Source organism: Hippoglossus hippoglossus, chromosome 7 (assembly GCF_009819705.1).
Source record: "Hippoglossus hippoglossus isolate fHipHip1 chromosome 7, fHipHip1.pri, whole genome shotgun sequence".
Taxonomy (NCBI): Eukaryota; Metazoa; Chordata; class Actinopteri; order Pleuronectiformes; family Pleuronectidae; genus Hippoglossus; species Hippoglossus hippoglossus.
Window position 1 is genome coordinate 24,020,237 of NC_047157.1, and position 18,955 is coordinate 24,039,191.

General features: G+C 46.5%; 1 protein-coding gene across 1 annotated transcript in view; it reads left to right on the top strand.

Moving 5' to 3' along the window:
• The first annotated feature begins 8,042 nt into the window (after window positions 1–8,042).
• Window positions 8,043–18,955, top strand: part of itga5 (integrin, alpha 5 (fibronectin receptor, alpha polypeptide)) — a 32,269-nt gene continuing 21,356 nt past the window's right edge. The window contains exons 1-2 of the mRNA XM_034590201.1: window positions 8,043–8,479; window positions 17,334–17,464. Coding sequence (XP_034446092.1) covers window positions 8,277–8,479; window positions 17,334–17,464 — 334 coding nt within the window. The 5' untranslated portion in view covers window positions 8,043–8,276. The remainder of the gene's footprint in view (window positions 8,480–17,333; window positions 17,465–18,955) is intronic.

The window sequence follows — 18,955 nt, forward strand, 5'->3', positions numbered from 1 at the left end:
TGGGAAAATGGCACACGGCTAATTATGCAGCATGTGTTCCGTATAACATGTTGAGATTTAACTGATTTCTACAGAGCGACTGCAAACTAGAGCTCAGCTGCCAGAGTTTAACAAGAACCAACAGACGGGATCACATCGCTCTTGTTTCAGGATCTTACTGTCACACTGGCTCCCAGTATGTTGTAGAATTGATTTTAAGGTTTTGCTCACTGGCTCGTTTACCTTTAGATCCTCGGGCAGTGGTCGGCTATCTTATTCTGTTTATTATCATTAAGACCAGGCTGAAAATTAAAGAGGACAGAGGGTTTGCAGTCGGGGCCCCTGAAGCTCTGGAATGATACTGTCGGCTGAATCATTCATTTCTAAAGACACTTTTATCTGCACTGAAAATATCAAATTGATGGAGAAACAAAAAATGTGTTTAAATTGGTAACACACAAAGGAATAAAGATGATTTAACTTAACAAGTTATATTGAATCAATTAAAAAAAAATTGTAATTAATTTGTGTGTTACCTATAGGAGAAAATCTTTTAAGTTGGTAAACTCATTTTCACTGTGAGAGCCTTTCCTGCTTTAACTTGAATTTAAATTTCTTTAAACTCTCTAATAACTTCCTACAACTATTCAGTTATCATCCACACATAAGGCTTATGAGGACTATACGACCCAGTTCTGAGTTTTAAATGAGGGTTTGGATAAATCTACCTTTACAGAACAAAAGATGCAGGATCTATTTTTAGTCCAGAGGCTGTTTGAATCCTGGATTCCTCGCAGCAAAGAGAGCAGACACACACAAGCTGCTGCTGATTCAGTACTATCGACTGTCGCGAAGCAAAACAAAAACCCTATAAAAGATTTTCCATGGAGATGTCCCAGAGCTGGAGGCAACAGCAATAAAAATACCTGCTTGATAGTTTCTTTCCTACCGGCTATGGCTTGTGTTTCAATGAGCGTTTTGTTCATGTTATATACGAGTGTCTGCCGAGCACAACTTGTGTTGCCTCATCGGGTCGAAGGCTCGAATCATGTCAGCAAACAGATAAACTCAGAGAACAGGTGGAGATTCGGTGAAGATCCTTCTTGGTTATTTAAGACATGAGCCTTTAAGGGATGAGTCAGATTTCAAGAGGAGGAAAAAAAAAACCCTGCAGTTGAACCATAATAATGCTACTGACCTCGCAGCCCTTCATTAGAGGAGACACTTCACTTCCCCTCTGCTCTGTTTGCTTGTGTGTCTTTGGGTTTGTTTGGGATGTAACCCTATCCACGCAGAGGGCATGCTACGTGCCGAGTGCTGCTTTAACGGCCTTCATCAATCTTTACCTTCACCCAAAAAAAAAAGGAAAAACAGGCTAATACCAATGCCAATAACTTTCCCAGGACCCCCTCACCCTGCGTCCCGGTGGACTGGGACCCTTACTCATATAAGGGAGTGGAGTGAGCTTCACCAGCACCACCACCTCTGCATGTGACCTGGCTTTGACTCGTACATTAGCGAGATGACAGAGTACCCTCTGCGTGTTGGTTCACACCGGCTGATACGCCTGATCATAAACCTCCGATGGCTTCTATATAAGGCTGCGCAACTGTGTGTGACACCTCTGTGGTCTGGACAGCATTAATATCAACATTGACTTATAAGGAGGAGGAGCAGGACAGATTACAGGGAGTCGGGGGGGTAGGTGTAACTTTTTAATGGGCATTGTGACTCACCATCCCAAACATTGTTTCTTGTTGTTTACAGTAAGTGACACAGCTGAGGTATGGTACATTCTTTTGGGGCCGCCACATCGTTAAGGACCCGCTATGTTGTTCATCGACCTCGGCTAAGCAAAGTCTGGACAGGATGTAGCACACAATGCATCAGGAAGTAGTCAGATGGGAGATATTGGGAATAATCACAGTTTTTAAAACTGAGTCACCAGATCATGTTAAAAGTTACAGGTTGTGTAATCCGGTCCACCGTTTTGGTCCAGACTAAAATAACCTGAATGATGAATAGTTGAATAGGAGTTCATGGTTCCCAGTTAAAGAATACAAAAATTACAGTAACTCAGGTTTTCCCCCGACTCTTCTTCTGCTGCTTTAAACAGGTCAAGAATTTCATTGAATATCTCAACAGCTATTGGATGGATAGCCGTGAAATTTGGGTTAAGTAGCGATATAGATGATAGTTGTATGGTTGGATTCTTGGCGTCCTCAGGATGAAACATAACTACTTTGGGTAAACGACCCTTTCACTTTTCAAACGGAGCCATCATTGGGCGCAGCGATTGATTAATGAGCAAAAACTAAAACCAGCGTCGCCACAAGTGATTGATTACGAGCAGATGCTAGCATGCAAACAGGCGAACGAACAAGATCAACATTGTAGCCGTGTCCCGATTCAGAGGACGCGGTCAACAGTTGGACATAATTTAAGATTTAACGCCCCTTGGTTTTTAACATTTGTAACGTAAACTGTTGAAGTTGAAGCCTGATACATTGGAAATATTGGTCTTGTCGCTTGCCGCCACCATCATCTCATTGAAAAACATTTCAAAACCGAAACGCAATGAATCCTGGGATAGGTTTACCGAATAGGGATCCATCCACTGGAGCGTTCATTGTTCAAGGATGAAAGGACGTTTGACGGATCCTTCAAAATGGGACAGCGTAGTCGTGCCTCTGTGACACAACAGGTCTTCAAATGCAGTCCCTAAATTGGGACACAGCTCATATCTGCTAAATGGTAGTGGTGTGATCGTGAGCATGTTATTACACTGATGTTAGCATTTTGCTCAAAGCCAATGAAGGAGTGCAAGTGGCTGCAGACGCTTTACCCTGAATAAAAAGCAAAAAAAGATTCAGCACAAGCAGTTAGCGTGATGTGAGATAAATGTCAACTTTGACCACACTCTAAAAACACTGTGTTCTTACTGCAAAAACACAGAGGAGACATCATGGGAAGCCTTTGTGTCATCAGTCATCATCGTTTCCTCCGTCTCATCCATCTTATATGTGTGTGTGTGTTTAAAACAGCGCTGGTTGAATCCCGGCCGTGCTGTTTTTGCGACATTAATATCAGGAAGTAAGGTTAAAAAAAGAAAATGTTTATGTTTATGTCTACGAATAAAAGAAGACACTCTATTGTTTACGTGTCTATTTTCACTTGAAGCGCAGTTTGCTTTTGCCGCGGGAAGCCGGGTGTGACTGTTTTTGTTTTGCTTTGTGTCAAACGTCTTCGACCGAGGGGAGTGGGTGTGGGAACCCAGCGGAGACAAATTGGAGGGAATGTGTGAATGGTTATACGTGTGTGTGTGTGAAACAATAACCCGAGGCTCTCCAGTGATCACACTGATTCACTGCCCTCTCCTGCTGTACCCCCAGATCCACACATTTAACAGCCACATTCCTTCCCTGCGAGGCCCGGCGGAGGCCCCGCAGCACGCCCGCCTCAATAGCACAACACAGGAGGGGGTCAGGGGGCACGCCATTACTCCCAGAGACAAATAGGCCATCTAAATAAAACATGACACCCCGAACACGGGACCTGAATGCAAAACCGGACGACGGGCTGTGAACACACGTCTTATTCAACGTCATCTTTACAGCTTGAACGTCCCTGTTCACGAGATCTCGCAATGGAATCAGACCCCCTGCAGTTCATTTGTTACCCTCCCATCATGATAACCTGCAGCTATTCCCTGCTATGATCCAGCTCCAGTGTTTCTTAAAGGATTTTCTTTTGCTCCTTGCACCTTGAGAGCTTGCATCTTGTCTTGCCTCGTCAGCCTGGTCACACTGACCTGCCATTAAATGATGTCAAGCCTTTTATGCCTCCTCGTAAAACGATGTGTTTCTAAGAAAACAAATTCATTGAGGCAGGGCTGAGCGCCAGCTGAACACGCAGGCAGGTTGCAGTCACCGTGCAGGGACACTTGTGAGTGTTGTGAACTCAGGAATGACGGTGAAGGAGCTGGTGGTGGTGAAGGAGCTGCTGCTTTACTGTTCTGCTCCTTCAGTCCCGATTAGCAGATGTACATAAAAACACAACTGCTCATTTTCAGGCGTTTTGTGGCTGTTTTAATGAGCCAACTAAACAATGGACACTGTTTGGATCATCCTGCTCCCCACACACGTTGCTGCAGCGAGGCGGGTGATCTGCGCCTTGTAAAGAACCTCAGGGATAACTTTCTAAACAGTCTAAAACAATCATATGATTCACTCCGGCACTTGGTTGCTAGGAGCTTGTGTTGGAAACAATGGACAGTCCACTCAGCAGCAGCACGGGCCAGCTCACGACTTCCACTCCTGACAAAACTGTCATCCAGTGAGAAACGTCTCAGAGCGGCTGGAGCGATCAACAGCACCTCACCGCCCTTCCTCCTTGAATGTGGGGAATGTTGCAGAAAACAGCAGGGAAAACAAAATGTGCGCACGTATGTAGTTTGTGTTTGAGTGCAACAGAGACACAAAGAGTAGGGACCCGGCAAAACAGGAAGCACAGGCTGGCTTTTACATCGGAGAGGAATTTCCTGCCCGGTAAGATGTGTATCGCTCCGTTTGTACAATTGGGCAAAGACGGAGAGGGGACGAAGTAGGCAGGAAGGAAAGTTTGTTCTGTTATGGGCAAAAAGAAAGGCAGGTTTCAGACGTGAGGGGAAGATCAAGAGAAGCCATTCTTCTCTCAGTTATGAGCTGACCCTCCGTTTTTCAGACACCACATTTCCCATCATTAACCCCAGTTGCTTTGTTCAACAAGAGTTTTTATCAGCAGCTAAATTGAACACAAATCCGACAGGAACTGGCAAACTGCCCTCAAGGAACAAACAGCAGCTGAGTTCGGCTGATTGTTGTGACTGGTGACTCGTGTGTGTACAAACTATCGAGTTGCCTGTTGTGTCCTTTATTTGCTGTCTGTTCCCGAGTGGTAAAGTTGTGTTTATCCTGCTACTTAAAAGGCCAACAGTTGCCTAATGGCAGCCATCAGTGTGTCTCCCCACCCCGCCCCCCCCGGAGCCCACCAGTGTCGGCCCACTGTTTGTGCTACAAAGAGAAATGAGATGGGGAGGGGAGGAGGCCGGTGCCTCTGGGATTAAGGATCTTTTTAAGATGCTTCCAGACGAGCTCTGAACTCCGAAGATCCTCCGCAGTTTCTCCAGAGGAGCGTGAACGCAAATGTCCCAGTGAGAGCTTCTGGAGTTTCAACGTAGAAAGTCAGCAGAAAGTTTGCAGAAGTTCATGTGAGAACACAAACGGAGATACTCGACAGAGGAGCGGAGCCCAGCCTGTGGTTTATGCTAAGCTACGCTAATGTTGCCCGGCTTTAATTAAATGAAATAAAAATAGAGTGTTTATTCTCTCGTCTAAGTCTCCGCAAGAAAATTGATTTGTATTTTCTCCCAAAATGTCTCGATTATTTCTATCGAATGCATTTGCAAATGGCCGACATCTGTAGCCAAACCTGTTTGACTGACATGAAGAAAACGAAGAAGCTGCGAGACTCATTCACACCTTCAAATCTTAACACTACTGTGTGAAGATAATGTGGCCCTCAGCAAGTGCTATTAATAATTTGCTCCACTGTATCGGAAAACATGCTCAGTAACCAAAGAGCGAGCCAGTCCATGTACATGTGTGTGTGTGTGTGTGTGTGTGTGTGTGTGTGTGTGTGTGTGTGTGTGTGTGTGTGTGTGTGTGTGTGTGTGTGTGTGTGTGTGTGTGTGTGTGTGTGTGTGTGTGTGTGTGTGTGTGTGTGTGTCTTTGTGTGTTTGCATGAACCACATATATGACCGGTCTTGCAGAAGTGCCAATGTGTCAGGTCTATATTTAAAAAAGGACGGATCTAGAGTCCTGTGAAATGCTCTGTACGTGTTTTGCTGCACCTCAGATCTGTTGCCATAGCGGCTGAATGATGATGTCAAAGCAGAGGCATTGCAAGAAATCCACACCCCCCCCCTGTTTTCAGCGGAAATTACGGTTGCAGCGAGATGGAAAATACTATTCAGTTCGCCAGCAGAACAAGCTCTGGCCTCACACACACCAAATATGCTTAACGCGACACGTTTGCATGGGCGGACACCGGCTGGTAGTTTCACTTCCTACTGGACGACACACACAAGAGAGAGTGAGGGATTTAACAGTTGAGAGTAAAATATTTCTCCCGTCTCCTGGTCTGATCCTGTGAGAGGTCGGGCAGATAACAGCGGGTGGTTGGATAACACAAGAGCTGTGCTGCACTATTAGACAGACACCGAGGAAGACAGTGACGAAGAGCTGATACCTCGCTCGCTCCCCCTGGATGACTTCATGCATGAGGTCACTGGTCTATGTGTAGATAAGCTCAGGGTTCCAGAAGATACAGAAACACAAGTGTCGGGGGAAATCGTTTCAATTCATCTCTATTTACGACTTTCAGAGTTTGCAAAAAAACAAAATCATAACTTCAGTGGGAAAGTTTGGCCTCCATACAAACCACCGACTCTGGCTGTCATTCATCTACAGTCTCATCCCGACAGCCTAAAAACAGCATGAGGCCCGTCCAGGATTAGGGCTTTGAACCATCAAGTGCCCCCAACAGCTGTGAACTGCCCCCCCCCCCCCCCTCCTGCTGCCTCCACACACTCTGGATCCCTCCCATCAGTCTGGTAAAACCTCGCTCCCTTTGTCGGATATAAATACGAGCAGCACTTGACAGAGAGAGTTCATGTTGCTACTGCGACAGAGCCAAATTTGGCCCCCGTGTTCAATCCCAGAGGCCTCAAGTGAATCAGCTAAACCAACAGTCACTAATTCCAGCCGGTCTGGATAGGTTTATTAAAGGTCTCGTTTTCTGGCGAGCAGTTGCTTTTCACGGCCTGACCACGTTCCCTGGTCTCGTGTGACTCAGAGGCAGGAGCACCAAATCCTCCCACATCATCACCGCCGCCCCCCCAAGAACACATCGTGTGCCCGAATCAGATGTAACGCTGTAATTAGATAGAAATACATGTGGATCACACATTTAGTTCCAAGTGGAGCGTGATGAAGGTATAATTAGTGTGGAGTTGTGCAAATAAGTCGCGGCTTTGTTGTTCCACATTTGGGGCCGTTTATTTGAGGCGGATGATATTCCTGGTGTTGTTGAAGATGCAGAATATCAAAATACAAACACTGAACTCTGTTATTATCATTATTGTTTGTGTTATTATTACCTACGCCATGAAGTGTCCATTTGTGTATTGGTTGGTTTGTTTGCTTCTAAGATTACACTTCACAGATTTCCTTGACACTTGGGTGGAGGGGGTGCGGTATCGGGGAAGAACCCAGGAAATTTCGCTGCGGACCCAGGAAATGTTTTTCTAACTTTCTTCAACCTTGTGAGAAAGGGCGTTTTTCAACTTTTCCCGAGGGAATCGTTCGTGGAATCTTGATGAGAAGAAATCTCGCACATTTAGGGAACTGATGAGTGTGTGAAATTTGGTGCAGCCGGTTTGAATTTAACTACTTGAATGTGCTCTGCTGCCATTCTAGTTATTTGGTTGGGGTTAGTGCTATCAGTGCCCACAAAGGACAGACAGCGCTTCACAACAGTTTGAATTCCTGACTTATCAGTGAATAAAACCTCAAGGGAGAGAGATGCACACGATTATCAAACCATGGACAGCAGAGGCTTTTAAACAGCTATTGGTTGGACATGTGGAGATTCATTGAATCTCCACATGAACTTTCCATCACCTATAAAGCTGCCCTCTCTGACACCACTCATTCTCAGAGGGAGGGTCAAGATAACTGTGAGATAAAAGCAAAAGAAGGGTTATGGATCCAATGTTTTCCTTTGGTTAATAATCTCAGTGTTGCAGATAAGAAAGCCTTGGAAATCAAAACTGCAAATGTTTTTCACCTCGTTTAGTAAACACACACACACAGTCTGAGATAATGGATGAGAAGAGCCCTCTTCAAAGTTTTTTTTTTTTTTTTTATCCTTTCAGGGAATCACAGGCTCCTCCTCTCCCCAAACTTTGTCACGGCTGTGGGAACTCCCTGCTCCGTGTATCATGATGAGGGGAGCAGAGGAGGCGTGCGCCCTGCGAGACGCACAGAGCCAGAGGCAGAGTGAGGACGCACAGAGGAGCTGACGGAGCGTTAATGAGACACTGGCCAGAGTCACAGGGATGCAGTTTGTAGTCACACTCCACCACTGTTCTCAGGCCTGATCTGTGGACTCCAGAGCGCGGACACTGGGACCTTACCCCCCACCCAATTTTTTGTTTTACAAAGCAAACTTTTAGTGGATTTAATTTATTCGCAGAAATGGGATTGGAACGGTTTTGCGCAAAGACGCCGAGGATGGCGGCGCGTCTCTCCCGCTCGCTCCTTTGTATCGTCGGGCTCTCGCTCACTCTCTCTGTCTGCGACGCGTTCAACTTGGACGTGGAGAATCCAGCTGTTTACAGCGGTGCTCCAGGGAGCTACTTCGGATATGCTGTGGACTTTTATTTGGCCGATTCCTCCAGGTGAGTGTCTTTTACGCACAACTAATGTAAAGGTTCCTTGTAAGAAGAGTGTTTCAGCATCGAGCTCCAACAGAAGACATTTGTTTATGAATCCATCTGGGCTCCTCGGACCCGGTTGTACATAAATGTGAAACTTTCCATATCGGAGGGTTTATGCCAAACTGCAGAACATCTACAAATCCCCCCCTGTTAAAGTTACAGAGCAAGTTTCCAATAGGAAAAGGACGAGATGGTCTTTTCACTCGGACAGTAAATCAGGGTTTTGAGTGTTTACTCTGCCTTTTGGACGCATTCTTTACGCACAGCGCACAGGGAGTGTAACCCACTGTAATTGGATATATTGAGGAAATTGCATTTATGTTCTGAAGGACTCCTACATGAAAGCCGGGGTAATGCCAATAGAAAAGAGTGTCTGTTTCATCACAGTAAAGGAAGAAGTTAAAGAAGCTTTTGGAATGGCCCCCTCAAATCCTAATCCAATTTTCGAAAACGACATAATTCTGACCTCTTAATCTTCCCCTCGCTCGCCCCTTGACTGTAACCCACAGCAGTCACATCTTACTGGAATGAGACGTTGCTGCTGATTGTGATGCTTTCTGGCTCAGTGGAGATGGGATCCCTGTAACACTCAGTATGCTGCTACAATCCCAGCATTCTTCCTCAGGAGATTTTGGCACCAGTCGGTTTTTGGACTTTATATCATGCGTGACATGCCTGTGGTCAGGTCTAATACCCCGGCTGTCTGAGGAGAATATAATAGTGTGGGACATGTTGACTGTCCTGGGAGCATGTTGTCTTTGTACGAGCTGGGATACAGGGAAAAAAAAGCAAGGCATGGGTTAACCCAGTCCCTGACAGATTTGCATTTGTGTAGACTCTGGTGGGCTGTGGACCCAACCCTGTAATCGTAATAATCATTAAGAAAAGGTTATGCGGCCGCAGTCAAGGTTTCTCTCAGACACGATCAGACTTCCTGGCTGAGACCCCGTCTGCCGAGCTCTAACGGTGTCTCCGGCCCACCGTTTAACCAGCCAGCATGCTGGGCTTTGAGAAAGGGCTTTGTGCCGAGTGGGCCGCCAGCAGCAGCTCTGGTTTCCCCTGCTTCTCCTCCCTGCTTCCCTGGACGACAGCCTCTCAGACATGGGGAGATTTCCCCCCCTCTTCCCCCTGGCCCCCACTGTCTCTTTAAAAGCCTGCAGCCATTGCTCTTCATGTCTCTTGCCTGAGAAGCTGGGCCTTCAGGAGAGAGCGGTATGATTTAGTATGTGGGGCTCGTATGCGTGGACCCCACTTTTCTCTCCAACATCCCCCTCCTCACTTCCTCCCATGCTGATGTCATTCTGCAGAGCTTTTTAATTCATCGTTCCCCTCGACCACCGCCACCCCCACTACCCCATCATCTCTCTTTGTCCCATTAAGCATGAGGCGGAGTGGACCTCGTCTTGCTAATGACATAATGTGAACTTTTCTACACTTACACAGGAGGAGATGAGACAATGGTTTGTATGTGCAGACTAGGAACAGCGTCTAAATGTAGCGTCCTGCCCTGTAATTTCCCTGTGGATGATATGTATTCAGAAGTCAAGTGTCAAACAAAACAAAGAACGAGAGAGCCGATTTCAGAAGGTGAATCATGGCTTTATCTGCACACCGCTTGTACGTGACACTTTTCATCCACAGCTTCCTAGAAAACCTATCGGTGGAGTCCTGAGATGAGTTTCTGTTATCTGCGGGTTTTTGCCGTCACATCATCATGACCCACGCTTTGGAGACATGCACGGGGAGGTGGGGGAGTAGCTGGAATCCCAGGGTGAGGTCAGTTTGAGGGAGTTTATGAGCTGCTGTGAGCTTGGCTCCGACCCCGTGAGTAAAAACACTGTTGTCTAGATCACAGGTTAGACCGCAGTGTTGTTTTACAGAAATGAGACTGATGGTAGATATAGATGCAGAGACAAGGGAGGAAAATATACTTTCCCCTCATCCATAAATGGCTCTGCCTGCAAACACAAAGGCCCCCTCTCTCCCGCTTTGACATTCATCTCTGACAACTGAGTTTGTATGTGTGGGTCTGTCGTGCCCTTCGGCCCGGCGTAATAAAATTAAGTTTGGACACTGGCAGACGGCCCACCGTGGAAGAACGCCCGAGGACAGTGTCTGTGAACCGCGTGACGGCCCCTGTCAGAAGCACACAGGAAGGGCAAGAGGATATATGGTCCCCTCTCGTGTGTGTGTGTTATTCCACATTGAGAGATGATGAGCTGCTTAAAGTCAACAGTCACTCACACCCTCCCCTGCGTTGAGGGGAGAGCTCCGTCTCCCTTCAAACGCTTCATAATCAAACACTGACTGACTCTGCCATGACTTTCTCCGGTGCCAGGCAGGGATGAGGGAGCGGATCATGCCGAGATAGAAAGGGTCAAAGGTCGGGGGCTGTAAATAATAACAGACCTCGCCTGGTGTGTATGAGAGGATGAGGCAGCTTCTGACAAGTGAAGGCGGTTATGTTGTTATGAAATATGCCTCAAAGCTCCCCCAGTATTTTGTTATAACTTACATTTAAACACCCTTTGACTTTTCTATCTACATCACTGTGAAATGATGGAGGATGGTCTGATGGAGAGAGTTACATGTTCCAGTCCACGCACGTCTTGGACCGACATGTCTCTGATGTGCATTAAGTCACGGATGGTTGGGCCATGACGAGCACATGCTGAGGTCAGCCGGTCCATGTAGGTCACCCTCCTGAAGTTTACCCTCTCAAACAGGGTTAGAGTTGAACTAACATTGACATTGGGACTGGGGTCTCCTTTGGCCACTAAAGCAGCCGTGTGTTTTCTCTGTGTCAACACCGAGTTCCCTCTCCATATATGATCAGTCTCGTTTCTCTTATTGTTTTCATTGGTGTCCTTTTCCTGGGACCTTTGTCTAAGATCAGACCCCTGAAGTGTCCGAGCTGCAGGGGCGCAGCTTGTATATTTGGACGAGCTTTGCTTCATCCAGGTTCTATGTGTGCAGACAATAGGGCTCTTTGTCTGATGGCAGCAATTGTTGACTGTTTTTAATTGGAGGAACTTCAATAAAGATTCTTTCGTAATTTATTGGCCTTGTGAAAAGCTGCTTTAATTATCTGTTGTCATACTTTGTGTGCCGCCCTGACGGGTTTGAGAAGCCTGTAGGTTGGGAACATTAGTGTCTGTTGCTGTAAAGGTCAGTGAGGATAAACTTAGAATGGCTATACTGCGTCTGTCTCAAACATGGAGTGCCTGTCTAACTGTTACCGGTTTTAAATAAAGAGACTGTGTGGGTTTTGCCTGAAGAAGACGTCAGTGTGGATGGTGACAGTGTGTTTAAAGGGCTTGTGAACCCTGCTGTCACATCAGTGCAGTGCTGGGTTGGGAATGCCCGCAGGACGTCATGTCTACTTTGGAATGGAGTGGCCCATCGGTCAGGGTCGTCCTGACTCATACTTTGCTAGATTTAATCTATGACTGCCAGAAGGCCTGGTTTGCTTTAACCCCAGGTCAGAAAATGACTCACATCCACGGTAACTTGATAAAGGCTTTTCTTTATACACCAGTAAGCGTATGACGCCATGGTCCAGTGGCGCACTACTGGCTGAGATTCAAATTTGCATCACTTCTCATATTTGAGATGGAAATTGGAAGTAACCTCCATGAATGTGTGTTTGTATGCATGCATGTGTGGGTGTGGCTGGGGATTCTGGGTGCACAGACAAAGCGTCTCAACAGCTGCGTCAACCCCCCACCAGCACATTTAATACAACGGCCTCTCTATACGGAGGTGAGAGGTACGGACCCCCTGACGTGGGCATTGTGGAGGGAGGTGTGAACCACCGGCAGTTAAACTCCCTGCAGGAGGATTTTAGGGAGGCTGGGGTGTGAAGGGGTGGGGGAGAAGTTCTGTATGAGAAAACACATAGAAACAAGTCATTCTACAGCAGCAGGAGGATGCTTCATTTTTTTTACACTTGCTCTTTTCTTAGTGACATGTTGGTTTTGACAAAGCTGCTGCTGGTTTTCACACATTAGCTGTAAAACATGCGATGATATAATACACGTATAAAAAGGACTGTTACTTGCTGAAAGGTTGGAAAAACAACGAGTGCAGAATCCGCAGGGTCTCGACTTTCTAATTCATTTACCAAACTCCGAACCCCCGCTGCAGAGTCATGTAAAATCCTCACGTCAAAACTGTGTGACGATAAACCACGGTATTTGGCGAACCAGGCTAGCAGCACTTTTATTTTGCAAGCCACCTGTTGCCCTAACTCTAGATACTGAGGGAATGTAGATTTATATTAGATTCAACGTTTTATCTGTTGATTGATGCTGATTCAAATCTCCTTTTTAAAACCCGCCCCTGGCCTGTGGGAATTCAAATCTATAAATTGTTCTAAGACACGTGACTTGCTCCAGGCCTGAGGAGCAACATATACAGATCCTTCTCTGTGACATACAGTACCATCTGAAAATGTGGCTTCAGCTCAGCACAGTAGACCGTCTGTAGTCAGCACACGCCATCCCAGCAGGCACTGCTACTCTCATCATCTTCTGTCTCCTGGACAGCAGCACAGAGAACACGTGTGTGTGTGTGTGTGAGCAGACGAGCGTCCATATGGCAGCCGTACGGAATCAAACAGCTCCTGTCTGGCCTTGGCTCTGGGAGGACATGCGACTGTTGGTGTGGCTCCATGTGGTCTAGAATAAGTCATCACATACCACTTGCACTTCTCATTTCTGTCTTTCAGCTGATCTCACTCTAAGTGCCCACGCAGGCTTTGAAAAGTCAATATTGCCGCTGTTGGATGATGTCATCCTGCAGCATCAAGCCGTCCATTAATTTGCTGAACATGTCAAATCACCGTTCAGCTCCACATTTCCACTCTCAGCGATCCAGGTGTCCTATAATTTTGTTGCTTAAGTGATTCCTCAGAGTCAAACGGGGGGGGGGGGGGGTATTTGGCTTTATTCCGGCGTCCTCTCCTCTGCAGGAATGGGCGCGGTGAAGGTCAAGAGCTGCCCGTGGCTCCTATCAGGTCCCTGCATCCGAGTTCCTTTCACTGATATGGAACCACTTCAGTGTTTAAGCATGTGTTGATAGCTCCGTGTAAACTCCATGGGTCAGCATACATGTTTTTACTTAGGTGTTTCGGAGGATTGACGGCCACTACTCGGGTATTTCCCCCCAGCCGTTTCCCTCTGCGCCTGTGCCGTATCGTTCGCTGAGCTGTGTTTACGACTGCAGATGGTGACTGTAGCCAGCACTGGCAGGCTGAACAAATGTGCATGTGATTTCCCCCCCCCCCCCTCTCTTTCTAGCGTGAAACATTTATAATAGTGTTCAAGTGACATCAGCTTTTGCAGCTGGGTGGAAGACAATTAAATGTGGAATGGGGGCGTCGAGGGAGTGGTGTGTGTGTGTGGGTATGAACAGGAGGGGGTAACAGAAGAATTTGCCCCCTCCTGTAACCTCATCATAAACTGTATTAGCCTTGGCCACTCAACATAGCGTCACATCAGCAAGTTCCAGTGCTCTGCATCGGCCCTAATTTCTCAAGTCCACATAAAATATGGTGAGAGTCTGGCAATTATGGTGCGCTGAGGGATTTCGTCCTCTTGATTGCCTGAGCTTCAAATAAGAAGGAAAAAAAACCCCAGTCCTCCACTGTTGTTTACACATTCCTCACTCGCAGCCCAAGTCACTTACTGTATCTTAATTAATGTTTAATTGTGAGCCGGGTGGTGGAGGTCATTAGTGGCTGCTGAACGGCAGCTGGTGGGGTCGACCGTGCGAGACATGGTGAAGCCACTAATGCTTCTCATACTCCCCCTCTGGAAGGATATTGCTCAAGTGTATTGGGTAATGCATTTGCTATTTGTCCGTTGCAACATGACAACCGAGCCCAAGCAGCCAAAAACATTTCAGTGAGCAGTGCTGAAGTATTGAGTAAAGTGTCAGACACTAGCAGGCCACAGCCACTATGTTTGAATAGGAGGTTTTCAAACTAAAACAATCTCTGTTCGCAGGAGAATCTTGTCTCCATATAAGTTTGAATTCCCGTCCATGCTAACACGCCTGAAAAACGCACATCACATGACCCCTCACATACACTGCACATGCTGCTGTACACAGGAATTACTGCTGCATCCTTGTAAAATGCAGAATTTTAACAGTACAACAGCTGTTAGCAAAGACAACAGTGCTTGTAATTGAGTGTCCACATTATGTTCTACACTGGTGGCCGAGGCTAATGCCAGTTGTGGGTCATGTGGTCATGTGATAGGAGCCTGACGAATCAGCGAAGGCTACGTCGTGACCAAAGATATGTAATCGTTTTCAACAATCTGAAATGGGGCATGGCAGCGTTTCCAAACTATAAGTAGCAGAATCGATATGCGTTTTCAAATGTATGCAGTCGTACAGATGCAGAAGAGATTTGTATGATTCTCCCGTAGCCAAAACATTCCCGTGAGCAGCGCTGGAGTATTGGTGTGTCTGAGAGAATCAGAAGAGGCTTTCCATTCCTTTCCATATACACACTGAGCTACATCTGTCAGCAAGGCTTTCCTTATCCCCGCCGTGATCCCTATCAAACCTGCGATGGTGCTGATTTCACTCCCACCATCAACAGCCTTTTGTCTAGAGACCCACTTGGTTCTCGACCCGACGAGCACGTCTGTCCTTCAGCTGAACAGCTGAGTATTTCTCACCCCCTTCTAATTACATATATTTGCATACCCAGCCCCGGAGGCCTTACTTTTACAAAGGAATTTGTTATGCAGCACTCAGTCGACTGCAGTTAGAGCTTCATTAAATGCTAATGATACTAAAGCTTCTACCTTTTCAGTCCAGCAGATAAGGAGAAGGGGTGGGTGGGGGGGATGCCAGCTAGAACTCGACTGATCCTCACCAGATAGAGACCCATTAAATGCTAATTCCTCCACATTCACAGCACTTTCAGATCGCTATCTACGCACGTTTGTGTGTGACCGTGTCTCCCCACATCTGCATTTGTCTGTGCAAGGTAGTGAAAATCTGCCTCGACCGCAGAGTCGCTGATTAAAGCGCAATCCGCTTGTTTGGTTATTTCCTGTCTTTCTTCTTTTTTTGAAAAGCCGCCATGGCCAACTCTGTCTGGCCTCCGTTCAGATCAGATTAAACAAAAGATGCTGCGGCCTCCAATTTCCTCGGCCTTTTTATTGTGAACATGCTGTTTATTGCGTAAATGTGCTTGCCCTCAGATGATTTTTGAATTTCACCATGGAAACATCAGCTGAATCAAATGTCGCAAATTCATCTTCAAATATATTATATTGTGAGCTTCTGGGTGATGAGCGTTTTAAGAGTGTGGTCTGTTGATTTGTTGAATATTTATTGTCTGCCTGGATATTTGTGCATGAACGTTCAGGGATAGAAAGAAGAAGATCCGGAGCTGAAGGAAGCCTCTCTGTGATTTAGATTATCGCACAGGTGGAGCGCCGCTGCTCCGCTGGGATATTCCTGCATGCGTCTGCACATGTGGTCAGAAATAAAAAGGGGGGACACTGTCTGTTGCTTTCCAAGTGAGACCGGTTTGTTTCTCTTCCTCCCTTCCAACACAAACCAGGAGTTTCTGTTCCACATTTGGAATTGGCATCAGACTGTATCTCTCCTGAGGTATTGAGGCCACGGTGACGGGGTAATATTAAACTAATACCTTCGTCTCTGGGGCCTTTGTTCTCCCACAGATGTGTGGTTTACAAACCGTGGATGCTGCGATGATGTGAGAGCTTTGTCCGGACCACCAACGCACCCTGGGCCATTGTTGTAACATTTTATTTCCACAAGCCATCTCATGATGTCTTGTCATACGAGGTAATAGATTGGTTCAGTGGGATTAACTATTGTGGATTAGGAGGCCTTGGATTTGCACGGTTTAATTGTTGGACTCATGTTGGCTCGTTCATCTTCCTCTGGACACTGCTGGGTAATCACCCTTGGGGGCGGGATGCTAACTAGCCGAAATGTAAACTTTTATGCCCTATTGGAAGATCTGGGACAGGAAAGGGTGTGCTCTTCCTGTCTTGGAGGCCCCTAGACGATCTCTGGTCTCAATGGTTCCATGCCTCCTTTACCCACATCAGTGCCAGCGACTGTATCTGTGATGCTTGTCAGGTCAAGTGGTTCCAGAATGAGGTAATGGCAAAAAAAATCCGCTCCAGTCAAATTATCCACTGGGGGATTTAACCATACCCAACATCAATGTATAATCGCTGTCTGCCTTCCTCTCTTTCATCTGTGAAGTACATCCATGTTTTTAGTCTTGAAACGCACCTGTAACCTCACTGGTTCGCCTGTCTGTTGAAATGGTTGGTTGCCCTTCCTGTAGCTGTAACAGAGCAGCTCCAAGGACATGGATGTTTAGTGTGACAGCTGTAGAAACAAGAGTGTGACTCCACTTAGCCCGTCTGCTTTCTTGTTTTCCTATTGAATCTGCCCCACAGGGGCTGCATGTGTGACTGTGCAAGAGTTTCTCCATGTGTGTCCGACTGCACTCCACTGCACTGAGTGTGTCTGTGAATAAACCGTGCACAACATGTCAGAGGCGCAGTTCATTGTTTGCTGCAGTAATGTTTGGCTCCTGAGTCCCAATGAAGCTCGCTGAGCAGGAAAATGTGCAAACTGCATCATGTTTGAAGCTGTTGAGTGGAAAGCATGTTTTAATTGAGGCCAGGCTAAGAACTAACAAAGCTGAGCAATGGTTTCTTAAAGAGACTCAGGTTTATAAGCGCCGGGTTTGTGTTGTAATGTTTGATTCACAGCACGTTGTCTCTTTGTGTCTCTTCCCTCACAGTGCAAGCGTGGTGATAGGAGCTCCCAAGGCCAACACGAGGCAGGTCAATGTGACAGAAGGAGGATCTGTATTCTACTGTCCATGGATCCTCAACCAAACAGATTGTCACACCATTGACTTTGACACGAAAGGTAAGTCTCTTGTTTGACACGCAGACAAAAAGTGCATCCATGTGGTGTCGGGGAGTTGTGACCTTTGGGGATTTTTAAGGCCACTGGGAAATAAAAACGTTATATTTAACTCTAATTGTGCTTCAGGACAAATACCACACAAATGCTTTCTTTGTGACTTCTGATCCAACTGATAAGACCCGGATACAGTCTCATTACATGGTCCCTTGAGAGGGTTAGAAACTGAAGATGGTGTTTGAACCCTCTTGAAATGGCTGAGCTTTGTTTTCCGCTGCTCTGTTCACTTCTGAAGCCATCGGAGCATTTCCCTTCGGCTCCTTTTGTCAGCAGCAGACCTGGATCAGGCGTCAGTGTTCCACTCCACTGATCTGTTGTTGGCTACATGGCTCCTGGACTCGGGATGATCCTGTCTTCCTGTTTGTGTCTGCTTTTTTGGGGATGAAAAGGATAATGGGCTGTTGAAGGTTTTTTTTTGATGGGTACTCCTTCCTTCCTCCAGGTCGTGTTTGTCTTGCCTCTGCCCAGGAACTATAGTGAGATAAGCGAGCAATAAACAAATATGTCAGACAAAGAGACAACCTGGTGAAGCAGCTGACAAAAAGGATCCAGTTGGGTCGGATGTAGGTAAAGTAGTTTTGGGGAACATGAGGAAGTGCGTGAGGGTCTAATGAGTAGATTCTTGTTTCAGGGTGTTGACAGGGCGTCTGTCAGCCTGGTCTGAACAATGGTGAAGTGAGGAAAGGGGCAATTGGAAGTACAAAGACTTCGTAGGAACTGTCTTTTAGATTGAACATGCCCTGAAAACACATACTCGCACACTCGCGCACGTAAGGGGACATTAACCGCACCACTTTTGGCGTCTTTCCTGAGAAATCAAAAGTTAGCGCTGCGAGGAGCCAACTTAAATTTACAATCCGTAATGTACAGTGGGGAGAAATATTCCACTGAGTGTTTCACAAGCCTGGTTTAACGGCGTTCCTTCATTGGACGCCGCTGCCTGATACCTTTTTTTTTTTACACTGTTTTCCTTGCAACATAAAATGTGCTGCGCATCCCTCGGCGTTGGCTGGAGGCTACGAGGAGTGATGTCATGTGCGAGCAGCGCGGCCCCACGGGGAAGGTTAGTCCCCCGGGTTGTCAGACAGCGTCCTTCATATTTTCAGGGCTTTGAAGCAGCTGATTAGAGTGCCAGAGCTGGTTCCAACATCTGGATCGTGGCACAGCGGATGAACACTCAATACACGGACATCTGCATGCAAATGTGCCCAGTGCCAAACAGCTGTTAAATGGATGATATTTACTGCTGCAATTCATTTACTGTAGCTGTGACGGTTCTCTTTGCCAGTCCTGATAGTAAAAGCAAGAGCAATAAAAAAATAACATTAAATGATGATGCTGGCGGTTACATATTTTTAAAACTTTTTCCACGCTGGATGCTCGAAGAAACGAGTACTGCTACATTACTTTTATCTTCCACCGGAGTATCGGTAT